Source organism: Amphiura filiformis, chromosome 18, assembly GCF_039555335.1.
Source record: "Amphiura filiformis chromosome 18, Afil_fr2py, whole genome shotgun sequence".
Lineage (NCBI taxonomy): Eukaryota > Metazoa > Echinodermata > Ophiuroidea > Amphilepidida > Amphiuridae > Amphiura > Amphiura filiformis.
Genome location: NC_092645.1, coordinates 17550807 through 17563082, shown reverse-complemented (window position 1 = coordinate 17563082; position 12276 = coordinate 17550807). Strand labels below are relative to the sequence as shown.

At 38.1% G+C, this 12276-nt stretch overlaps 1 protein-coding gene across 2 annotated transcripts; it reads right to left on the bottom strand.

Moving 5' to 3' along the window:
• Positions 1-342: 342 nt before the first annotated feature.
• LOC140139949 (uncharacterized) lies at positions 343-9530 on the bottom strand. Of its 2 annotated transcripts, none has more exons than XM_072161733.1 (3): positions 9288-9530; positions 3782-3908; positions 343-1742 (listed from the first exon to the last, which is right to left on the bottom strand). In XM_072161733.1, exons 1-3 carry the CDS (start codon positions 9344-9346, stop codon positions 1590-1592), a joined length of 339 nt encoding a protein of 112 aa, XP_072017834.1. In that variant the 5' UTR covers positions 9347-9530; the 3' UTR covers positions 343-1589. The 2 variants fall into 2 exon arrangements, 1 of the variants encoding a protein (XP_072017834.1); XR_011857186.1 differs by lacking the exon at positions 9288-9530 and adding an exon at positions 5745-6146 and having other exon boundaries at positions 346-1742; positions 3782-5636.
• Positions 9531-12276: the final 2746 nt, after the last annotated feature.

Sequence of the window (12276 nt, the reverse complement as noted above, 5' to 3'; positions counted from 1 at the left end):
GTACAGGGGTCAATGCACTTTAAAATGTGTACGTTTCAATGGAAGGCTTCCTGAGAATACGAAAAATGGTGCCACGGTCAAACGAAAAGAAATATAATGCCACAAATTTCTTGAGGATGTGCCACATATGATTCTCTTCATACTGACATCATTAAAATTCCATGTGAAAAGAATGTGTGCGTGTTTTATGCAAAGCTCCCTCACGTCCTTATTTGGACGTAAAACGGCCATTTTAAGAAAACAACAACTCCAATTTTTATTCAACTTTCAAAAATGGAATTCTAGATATCAATTACCTGCAAACCAACGCCAACTTTAACAGAATCAGCCCCCCCTGTCCAAATACTTGTTTTGGCGGCACCTTCTCATTTTTGGCCGATTCGGATGAAAAAGGTGTCAAATTGCTCAGGAGATCATGCCGCATCTAATAAGCTGGTTCCCTAAGAAATCATGAAACATCACCCTTTTTAAAAGGCTGTTTAACCTACCCCTACTTACATGGAACACCTTCCTGGACCAAATTCACAGCCCAACAGATTTCTTTGGCTGGGTTCCAATTATTCGCCTAAGAATGTGGTCCCGGAAACTGTTCCGTGTCAGTGCATTTGGTGTTGTGTCAGTTGGACAACTGCTTGGTTACTGACATGTGTTTTGAGTAGAGTATTAAGGTAATCCAGTGTGTAATTTTGGTTCATTTTGACAGTATTTTAAGATATGACCTTGTGATTCACAAGTTGTAAAAAATTACAAGTTTCTTTTTGGGAATTTTTTCATGTAAGAATTAGGTTAATAGAGGCGTATCACTTGTTGGGAGTGAAATTGTATGAAATTATGCACTTAATTGAAATTGATAAGTCTAATTGAACTCCCGCTATGAGGGAGTGCATTAGACACATCAACATCTCAATATGCATGCATTATTTTGTACAATTTCACTCACAACAAGTGATACACAGTTTTTAGCATACCTATATATTCTACTCGTTCCGGTGATGAAGATTTTTTGACCGGGCGTATAATTGTGCAATATTATATAATCAAATTTAAGGTTGGTCGGAACCCTGGAATTATGGAAACTTTCGGGCCTCATAACTGCTACATTTTTGGTCTGAAGTTTATAAAAGTATACATATTTAGAATGGCAAAGACTTTTTTATTAATTTTTAAAAACTATATAAAAATATCTAGGAGCAGTCAATGCTTAATTTTCAAAAATATCATAAAAAAGCCAGATTTTTAGCCCAAATTTCAAATATTTTTGGTGAAGTTGGTCAAAATTAAAAAATGGCTCCTAGATTTATCTACTTATTAAAATTTAAAAAAAAAAAAAATTTGGCCCAAAGAATGGCATTTTGGCCCAAAGATTAACTTATCAAGACTTTACCATTCTAAATATATATACTTTTATATACTTTACACCAACAATTTAGCAGTTATGAGGCCCAAAAGTTTCCATAATTCAAGGGTTCCGACCAACCTTATTTGCCACAATGTAAATACTTGTTTTGCAATCTGTAAATTTAAATGTTTTTTTAATAAAATAATTGTCAAAATTGATACAATTCAGCTAATTTGTAATAAAACAGAAATTATAAAACATGTTCACAGAAAGTCTTTAGTGTTACTGGTGTTGCTTCATCTCGCACCTCTCCAACAACATTTCTTGGTAAGATTTCGCGTATAAAAGCGAGGATTTCAGGTGGTAAGGAAAACCATACCCCTGGCACTCCCAAGCCAGCTTTCTGTAAAAGAAAAATAATAATAACAGTGATTACATAGTCTCCTGCCTTATCAGACGAGACAAAAAACTTTACCCTGGTTTTATTATAGAAACTCTACATGTAAATTTAACTGCAATTTTAATCGAATTAAAATTGCTTTAAAGAGCACTTCAGGCTTAGTCTTTAACATGGTAAGTACAAAATTGGGCATTAAAATCATGCAAATAGTAGAAATTCTACACAAATTCAGAATGTCACTGAGCATAGCTAAGCAAATCACATAATAAACTGGCTTAAAAAGAAACTTATAATTTCACAAGGTCATATCTTAAAATTCGGTCTATAAAAATGAACAAAAATTGCACACAGGATTACTTCAATACTCTACTCTAAACACATGTCAGTAACCAAGCAGTTGTCCAACTGACACAACAGCAAATGCACTTACATGGAACACCTTCCTGGACCAAATTCACAGCCCAACAGATTTCTTTGGCTGGGTTCCAATTATTCGTCTGTGTGTAATTTTTGTTCATGTACAGGCGAATAATTAGAACCCAGCAAAAGAAGTTTTGTGCTGTGAATGTGGTCCAGGAAGGTGTTCCATGTAAGTGCATTTTGCTGTTGTGTCAATTGGACAACTGTTTGGTTACTGACCAGTGTTTGGAGTAGAGTATTGAAGTAATCCTGTGTGCAATTTTTGTTCATTTTATGGAGAGGATTTGAAGATATGACCTTGTGAAAAATTATAAGTTCCTTTTTGAGGCCAGTTTACATTTTAAAGGCCCATTCAGTGATTTTTATGCTTTTTGTTACAGTAAAAATAGGGACAGTCCCTTAGGCTATTAAATAGGGACAGTTGGCAGGTATGTGATTTGCTCATACAGAAGATCGTAAAAATCATCAAAATTTTGGATTTTGGTACCTTTGTCATTGTCATAAATATGTAAACATAGCCTGCTAGTGGTTCAGCCGAAAGCCATGTATTTAAGAAAAAATAAGGAATTTACATGAATCTGTAATTTAGATACGGACAGTATCTAAATAGCTACATGTATTCGAATGGGGCTTCAACTTCGTTAATATTGCTGTTTTCTTTGTTTTTCATTTCAAAAATACCAAATGACAATTTGAATGACATTTCCTTTTATTAACAATTTTTTTTTTTACACTTTCGCTAGGATCACATGGGTCAAACATGTGATTTTGGGTCAAAAATATGATTTAAGGTCAAAAATGTGAGTTTTGGTCAAAAATGTGATTACACCAAAAGAGATATACATGCATAATTATAAAGTACAATGTATGAACTATGCACTCTATGAAGAGGTTACAGACCGATACACAAATTTATCGGACAGCCGATACACAAATTTATCTGACAGCCAGGTTATATTAAATGTACAAAGTATAGGATGCAAGATTCTGAAGACATAATAATGAAGTTGATCGGTTATTGCGTTGGAGCTGCACAGTATAATTTGGTTCACCTCAAGTTTGGTAGTGACGTCAATGCTCTTTCGCGGTTGCGCCGCAAGCGTTCTGACAATCGCCCCTGTAGGCATGCGTGTACACTCAGGGCGTTTACCTTAATGCGTGCGATTCAATACTGCGGCAAGTGAAATACGCACAGCACTACAGAACTTGAGATGACCAAATTATAGTGGATTAATGAATTTGCTTCTGTCCGGACAGCCATACAAACAACCAACCAAACAGGCAACCAATCATCCTGATAATAGCATAAGCCCATGCGTGTGGGGGCCAAAACAACTGAGATTGGGCAAAAAGTATCAAGAACAGGCTGAAATTTTGATTTTAAAACAAACTGAATTCAGTTTTAGGACTGAAAATTCTCATGTCTGAATAATACCTACAGGCACACATTTTGATCACCCCTGGAAAAGGGTGGTCTCTCAAACCCACACGCATTTATTATGTAAAAACCACTTTTAAAAGCATGTTTATAGCCCTGTGCACTGGAGCTTTGTGAGCTATTGCGATATCCCCTAAATATTCCCCACAATGCACTTCCGAACTATCGAAAAATCCAGGCCTACCTTTAGTGCTTGCACCCATTTGCAGTAAAACAGATATCGTATCTGTCTCTGTGTCTTTCTTCTTCTCAGAGTTGAAGCTGTTAATCGAATCTCATCATCTAAACTGTTCACCTGGTTCTCATTATAACTGGAATAAGAAAAATTCAAAGAAGCAAAAAAACATTTGAAAGCATGAATTATAACACTGCTACTAAAACAAGAATAACATTTTAACAAGGCAATTCTCCAACCAGAGGTGTCAGTGACTTAAAGGGTGTCACTGAAAGAACTGTATCATCGGAACTGATTGTTTTGGGTACTTTGACGCATAAACCAAACATAACTAAATAATTGATGATGTTAAGGAATAAATCAGCTATCACATACGTTTTGAATTGACAATTTACCGCTCAATTTTTGAAATAAAAGAATTTTATGAAACTCTCCCTCATTTTCAAGCTTTTCCATAGAGTCAATATCTATCAATGACAACAGACGCATCATGCAGCGCTATGATGCGCAGTAATTAGGACATCTTAAATTTTGGCCCCCACATATATGTTATCATCCAAATGGTTGCCTGGTTGTTTCTTGGTTTGTTTCTTTGTTTGGCTGTCCGGGCGGAAGCAAATTCATTAATCCACTCTGCAGCTTAAACGCAATCACAAATCAACTTCATTAATGTCTTCAGAATCTTGCATCCTATACCATTGTACATAACCTAGCTGTCCGATAAATTTGTGTATCGGTCTGTAACCTGTTCAGTGTGCACAGTTCAAATACTTTATACCACATTTGACAAGCCTAAAAGAGGAGGCTGAATTTGACCTTAGATGACACCTGGATGACCCCAAAACAACCTTTCAATGACTCCTGGGTGACCCCAAAATGACCGTTCAAAAATATGGCTCTAAATGTTGACTGTACCCACCAAGTTTCATGCCCATATAGTAATTATACTAATTTGACCTCAGACGACCCCTGGTGACCCCAAAATGACCTTCCAAAAATTTGGCTCTAAATGTTAACTGTACCCACCAAGTTTCATGCCCATACAACAGTTTTTACTAATTTGAACTCAGATGAACTATCGATGACCTCAGATGACCCCGAAATGACCTTCCAAAAATTTGGCTCTGAATATTGAATGTACCCACCAAATTTCATGCCCATACGACAGTTTTTACTAATTTGACCTCAGATGACCCCTGGGTGACCCCAAAATGACCTTCAAAAAATTAGGCTCTGAATGTTGACTGTACCCTTCAAGTTTCATGCCCATACGACAGTGTTTACTAATTTGACCTCAGATGACCCCTGGGTGACCCCAGATGACCCCAAAATGACCTTCCAAAAATTTGGCTCTAAATGTTAACTGTACCCACCAAGTTTCATGACCATATGACAGTTTTTACTAATTTGACCTCAGATGAACCCTCGATGACCTCAGATGACCCCGAAATGACCTTCCAAAAATTTGGCTCTGAATACCCACCAAATTTCATGCCCATACGAGTTTTTACTAATTTGACCTCAGATGACCCCTGGGTGACCCCAAAATGACCTTCAAAAATTAGGCTCTGAATGTTGACTGTACCCTCCAAGTTTCATGCCCATACGACAGTTTTTACTAATTTGACCTCAGATGACCCCTGGGTGACCCCAGATGACCCTAAAATGACCTTCCAAAAATTTGGCTCTAAATGTTAACTGTACCCACCAAGTTTCATGACCATATGACAGTTTTTACTAATTTGACCTCAGATGAACCCTCCATGACCTCAGATGACCCCAAAATGACCTTCCAAAAATTTGGCTCTGAATATTGAATGTACCCACCAAATTTCATGCCCATACGAGTTTTTACTAATTTGACCTCAGATGACCCCTGGGTGACCCCAAAATGACCTTCAAAAATTAGGCTCTGAATGTTGACTGTACCCTCCAAGTTTCATGCCCATACGACAGTTTTAACTAATTTGACCTCAGATGATCCCAAAATGATCTTCAAAAAATTTGACTGTACCTACCAAGTTTCATGACCATATGACTATTTTTGCTTATTTGATCTCAGATGACCCCTGCATGACCTCAGGAGACCTTGACCCACTAACCAATATAAACTTGTGCTGTCTGGGGTCAAGATGCACCCCCCCACCAAGTTTGAGGAACGTGCGACCCCCAGTCTCCGAGAAAAGAGGTAAATAAGGAAAATGGGCCCTCTGACCTCAAATGACCTTTTACCTCAGTATATGACCTTGAACCTCGCCCAAAAAAAGTAGCCAAAGTTTTTGACCATGACCCACCTATCCTGAAAATCTGAAGTCAATCCGCCCATCCATGCCCGAGATATCGCATCCGGACGGAAGCACGGAAGGACGGTCAAATTTTTCAAATTTTTGACCCAAAATCACATTTTGACCCAAAATCACACATTTGACCAAACACATTTCTGAAAAGAAATCACATTTTTAAGACGAAAAATCATGTTTTTTACTAAAAATCATGTTTTTGACCAAAAAAGATTCTGAAGGCATAATAATGATAAAATTGGACGGATAATTTGCATGATACCTGCATTTATCGTTCTCGCTAGAGTTTTCAAATATCAGCTATTTGAAAACTCAAGCTCGACCAATAATTTCAGGCATCACACTCAATCCGTCCAATATATCAAACTTGGTATGGTGGCTAAATAGAATGGGCCAAATTTGTTGTGTTTGTAGGTAAACAGAGCACAGTTTGAACTGCAATTTGCAAACCTTTTAGAGGTTTTTTTTAAAGGTGCCCCCATGAATGTGAGCCAAAACGAATGCCCCCCCACCCTCTTGGCTGGCCAAATATTGCTTGCCCACCCTTTTGATTTGGCTGGCTAAATTTTTTTTGCCCCACCCCTAATTCCAGTAACTGTAACTCGATATCTTCAGTTATCAGTGCGATAATACTCATACATATGAGGGAGGCACTAATATGGAAGAAGGAGACATGCTATTAAAAAATCCATGGGAAATCCATGGACCATTCCAAGCTCAAACAATAAAAAAATTTTGTTATTGGGCGCCGGTTCGATTCGAACTTCACCAGATTGATGTCAGGCCAATTTTCATGAAAACTTAACTTGTCATGGCATAAGCTGAGCATGATGTCGACCAGTGCCGTATTACGCTCACTTTCCCAATTCGGCGAGGATGACAATTTTGAACTCCTCATCTGTTAACAAACTGAGAGGTGGGCAAAAGGTAGGACAGGGATCTATACGGTGATTTTTTTAATTTTGGGTGGATCACCGTATAGGCATTTTACATTGAAAATACATGTCACCCATGCACCACGTAATAGAATAGCAGCCCGGTACTGCACAGGTTCGCAGGTTACCAGTTGTTCTCGTCTATATGTAATCGGCAATCGCTGAGCCTAAAAAATGTGGCGCACATATCATGACATTGGGAATTGACGCCAATTTTACGGTAAAAACAGTCATACCATGGTAGGTATTATAGGAGGTGGTTCCACAGAAAAATCCTAATCCACTCAATAGGGTTAAGCCAATTACGCTATTCAACGCGAGTCATCACTTGAATGGATTTAATCAGTGCAGTCCCTCAAACACGGCCTTTGATGTTTATGATCGTTATGCAACAATATCGATCATCTATTTTAAAATTTAATTTAAACAGACCCCCAGGTGACCCGTCGAAATGGATGGTATTAGTGCCCTTTTGCATCGGTCACATGATCTTCGATTGCGTCATTGTGTTTCCGAGTTCAAGTTGATAAAATACTAGCGAAAACCTGATCGAATTCCCTCATTTCCTTCCAAAGTTACGGTGAATTTAAATGTATTTTTTCTAATCATGATAAGTAATACTGGCGGGTGTCTGCGGGACTTTTAAACCAGTGGAAATGATTTGGAAAGGTTTTCCAAGACCAGTGCAGTGGTAATGTTGTTTCTATGATTCACCAAGCTTGGCCATAAGAAATATTGGCGCTATAAAATTACCGGAAGTAAATTGTTTTCCTTTGTTTATGGTCACGGCCACAATGCTTTGTGGGTAAAAATGACGTCATTCTGCTTAGAAGTTGCGATAACGGTGGTTCATAACCGCCTGGCGTGAGCAACAAAATCACCACGTTGAGGCGCGATAACAGCTGCGTGGCAAGCTGCGCCCTGCGCGTAGCGTCCGACGCATGAACACACAGTTCATACATACACGCTATGTAACGGCGCGCGTGATTGGTCGAGAGCCGGGCATAAACAGCGTGGGGGGTCATAGAATTTTCAGACCAATAATAGGGGGGTTATAATTTTTTAACACCCAAAATAGGGGGTTATAGAATTATTTAGGGCTGGTGACTTAAAATTTTCGCACGCTGCGCGCGCATTCTTTAAAATTCGCAGTCGAAAGGTGCGTACAATCTATGCAAAATTTTTACACGCTCCGCGCGCCTTCTTTACACTTACAATAAAAATTTTACCGCGCTCCACACACTTTCTTCACTTTTAAGTTTTGACGCGCTCCGCGTCTTAGTTCCGGCAATGAATAATTGTGTCTGTGTAGTTGGAAGGGGGGGGGGGTCATAAAATTTTTCGACCCGCGATAGGGGGGGTCGTAAAAAAATTTTGCCCGCGATAGGGGGTCATGAAAAAATTGACTCCGGTCACCTACATATTTGGGACCCCCCTTCCGAAGAAAATCCCAGCCCCCTAAGTAGAAGTCCAAACACTCAACAGTGCTCAACATGCTCAAGTCATACTCATAGTTCGCAAGGCAAACTTAAAAAAACCGGGAAAAACAGACGTGTCATTTATCGGTATGACATTTTCGTTATTGACGCTGCCCTATTTTAGCAGAGCTAAGTACGGTATGGGTTCCTCGTACTACTCAAGTCATGCAAACTCACTGTTTCAGATTAAAGGATGGTCCACAGTCAACACTGACAACAGTGATGAGTGATTCACAAAACATGTCATGAATAGGGGATTAAAAAGGACCACGCAATTTGTACAATTTGCCATCAAGATTGCGAATGGAAACAGTTCAGACCCAGAACACGATCATGTCAGAAATTAATATTTTGTTCTGGGACTGATTATTCGGACCAGCTTGATGTCGACATGATACTGAAATCGCGATCGTAAACGCATGAACATGATGAAACACAAACAACAACATCGACTGTCACTGTTCTGACAGTCAGTTTTGGCATGATATAAACGTATAATAAAACAGTTTATGGCATATGTTTTAATGTAATTAGACCTGTACAAAATATCCACAACATTTGAAAATTGTACTTATCTGAAAAGACAGAAGAATCCGTGAAAAAAGAGCCGATTTGAACGGTTCGTTGCGCACACGAAGTAATACAAAATTACAACCCTGTCCGACCTTGACCTATGACATGTAAACAGGTCGGCTCAGGCTCGCGCTCGGGGGTGCCAGGGTGGCGTTTAAACAGTTTGTTATTGCTTTTAAAAGCGATAAATATTACTATTTTAAACATAAATTGACTTTTAAAAACTCACCCAAGCTCGTGAACGGCAGCTTTCAATCTAGCCTTTGCGGTTATCGTAGTTGTAGCCATTATCGGCACGGCAGACGATCGTGATTAAAATGTGTTGTTGATGTTGTACCTGCTGTCAATCGGGCAGCGACCCCGGCAATAACCTCATACGTGACCTACTCCCTACATTTTGCGATTTATTTCGTATTCATTACGGGATGTAGATTTGAGACAATTGGATCGAGATTCTAGTTCCTGAGACCCGCGGGCTATCTGAAATCGATTGATCCGTGAAGTGGACGCGCTCATTGCGTACTACATTCGCGATAGCGCGGAGAATGGATGCGTTGTTCATCTCGCTGATCCCCTGTAAATGATGAATGTTTCCTCCTGTTCATTTTTTGGGGACCATTAGACTAGGTCATAAAAAACGATCAGGATATAATGATGGAGTTGAAAAATCAGATTTTTTTTTTCATCTACTGAAAGAAAACATTCAGAGGCTATCACTTATGTAAAAAAATTAAATTTGGAAAAATAAACGAGATGATAGTACACAGCCACCTTAAGGCAGAATGGGCCAGTATTCACAGAGAGGGGCCAACTTGGTCATTTTGAGTTTGGTAAAAGCCTGGCAAACGCAAAAATTTTCCCGGTTAGCCGGGAAACAGGATCCAAAAGGGATCCTGCAAAAGCCTCAATGTGAACAACGCATACTGACAAATCACAGATTAACTATAAACCAGTGCTTTTACTTTATAATGACAATATAAGGGCTCCATTTTTTAGTTTCCTATGTGGTTCAAAGCTGTATTTTGTCATTTTTGCTGCCTGCATTTGACGAATAATGCAGGGCACATCAGATGTTATATAGAAGAGTTATCCTTGTACCTGTTATGTGTCAGACCTAATCGTATTGAGAAACGGGATCATCCCCAGTTCTGATATCTGCCAATTAGTCCCGGCAATTAGTCCTACATACCAGGACCATGCATAGTTAACTGTGCACCTAAAGCCTGTGTGATAATACTCAATATATTGTGGTACATCATGCATATAAGAAAGGGTGGCTTATGGCCTGAAACTCAATATATCATAACTTTTTCATAGTGTATCCTGCATTTGACATACTCAACTGCTATATGCCCTGTTGTCATATACAGTTCAAAAGGAATGATCCCAACCCATTCACCCTATGACCATAGTTAGTTCATCTTTGTGGATTCTAGCCTTAATGTGTCGGTGATCAAAGTTTTTTACGATCAAAGGTTTCAACATTTTGAGCACTTCTTATTTCTCCAATGTAGAGAAAGTCAAATTGTACAATTGGACTAAATTGAAAAATTTCAACAAACAAACATTGTGCAACAATTAACACCTTTGTCAGTTCTCAAATCAGATAGCCTAACACTGAATAGTTTAATCATCCTAAATTTCACATAAGCAAATACATATCTAAAGAAAAAAAAGTTGTTTAATATTATAATAATAAGAGTTGTATAAATTCTCTGTGGTATGTTAACCCATGGACACTACTACCGTTCTTACAGAGCCTCTGATTGGTTCACTACATGATGTATTCATCTGAGCAACCAATTAAAACAGTTCTTAGAGGCCGATCATTTGGCCAATAGTGCCCGAGTTCATTCTGTGTAGTATGGTAACACAAAGAAAATACCCCCCGACATAATATATATATATATATAGATATATAACAATAATAATAATAATAATAATAATTAATATACAAACATATGATATCAGTATAATGCTTGGCAATTAATAATACATTGACAAAACCCTAAACAAAGTCATATAAAAATATATTAACTTGCATTCATGTATTTATACATGGTTAAGAACTTGAGAAAATTTTTACTCTTTTAAAGCTCAAAAAAATGCTTAGAAGCTTGACTTAAACATTGATAAAGTGCATAAAGAAGAGATATACATATGAAACCATAGCTGTCATAGCTCAATTTTTGAAAAATTACCATAAGCGCCCGAGAAAATATGACAAAAAGTCAGTAACCCATGCATTTTCTGACTAGTCCACAACTGTACAATAACTTACCAGACATGTTGGGTCTTTGTGACCAACTTCAAACAAATTCTGTCCCAATAGTGGACACACTGATCTAAAATCGCTACCTGCCACCGAGACGGAAGGTACAGATTAAACAAATTTCCCGACCGACAGTTTACTTACCCGCCACAGATGTGCTAGGCGAGGGCTACTGTACAGCTCTGGACTGGTCTTATTAGACTGTATCCAAATGATTAGTATCAGTTTCCAGCGATTATAGACAAGACTACCTCATCAAAATGCAACACAGACGCTACCTTAGGAATAGCTTAACCCCATGAGAACTACCTGCCAATTGGTCAAAAAGAAGTTTTCATTATCAATTAGACCAATCAGCAACATTGTTAGAATAATTTCACCACGCAAAAACATCGGGGTGAATCATTTGCAAAGCTCCATTCTGATTGGTGATTAAAGTAATGATATCATGTAATTGACCAATCAAAGGCAATGTTATATCGGCAGGTAGTGCTCAAGGGGTTAATGTTGTCTTAGGTATTTCAAGAGGATCCAATGTTGCCTATTGAACAAAAAAGCTCATCGATAAACACAAAAAACTGACGGGTATAAGTAGCAATCTTTTTGACACACCCTGTATAAACAATTCTGTTTTGAGTTATTACGATACGTTTATGCATCTTGGAATCTGTGGAACCAATCAGAGCACATACTGCTTGAAATTCCTACCAATTATACAAGTAATTTTATTTTTTGGAAGTTAGCGATTCAGAGTAACCTTGGTGGTCCTCACTTATTTATTTTAAGTCCATTGGCACATTACATTGAGCCACGGATCACTGGGTACCACAGTATACTACTACCATAACATGTATATATTGTACTTTTCAAAGAGATATATAAATCCTACACTATAAATTTTGAAATTTTTAATAGTGTGTTCCAAAAAAGCAGGTCTTGGGGATAA

What these genes read in the sequence shown, in the direction of transcription:
- LOC140139949 (XM_072161733.1), bottom strand. Translation starts at nt 9,346, where the DNA reads ATGGCTACAACTACGATAACCGCAAAGGCTAGATTGAAAGCTGCCGTT. An exon ending in GCTGCCGTTCACGAGCTTGG is followed by an intron (nt 3,909 to 9,287) that starts GTGAGTTTTTAA and finishes TTCTTATTCCAG; the next exon opens with TTATAATGAGAACCAGGTGA. An exon ending in AATGGGTGCAAGCACTAAAG is followed by an intron (nt 1,743 to 3,781) that starts GTAGGCCTGGAT and finishes TTTCTTTTACAG; the next exon opens with AAAGCTGGCTTGGGAGTGCC.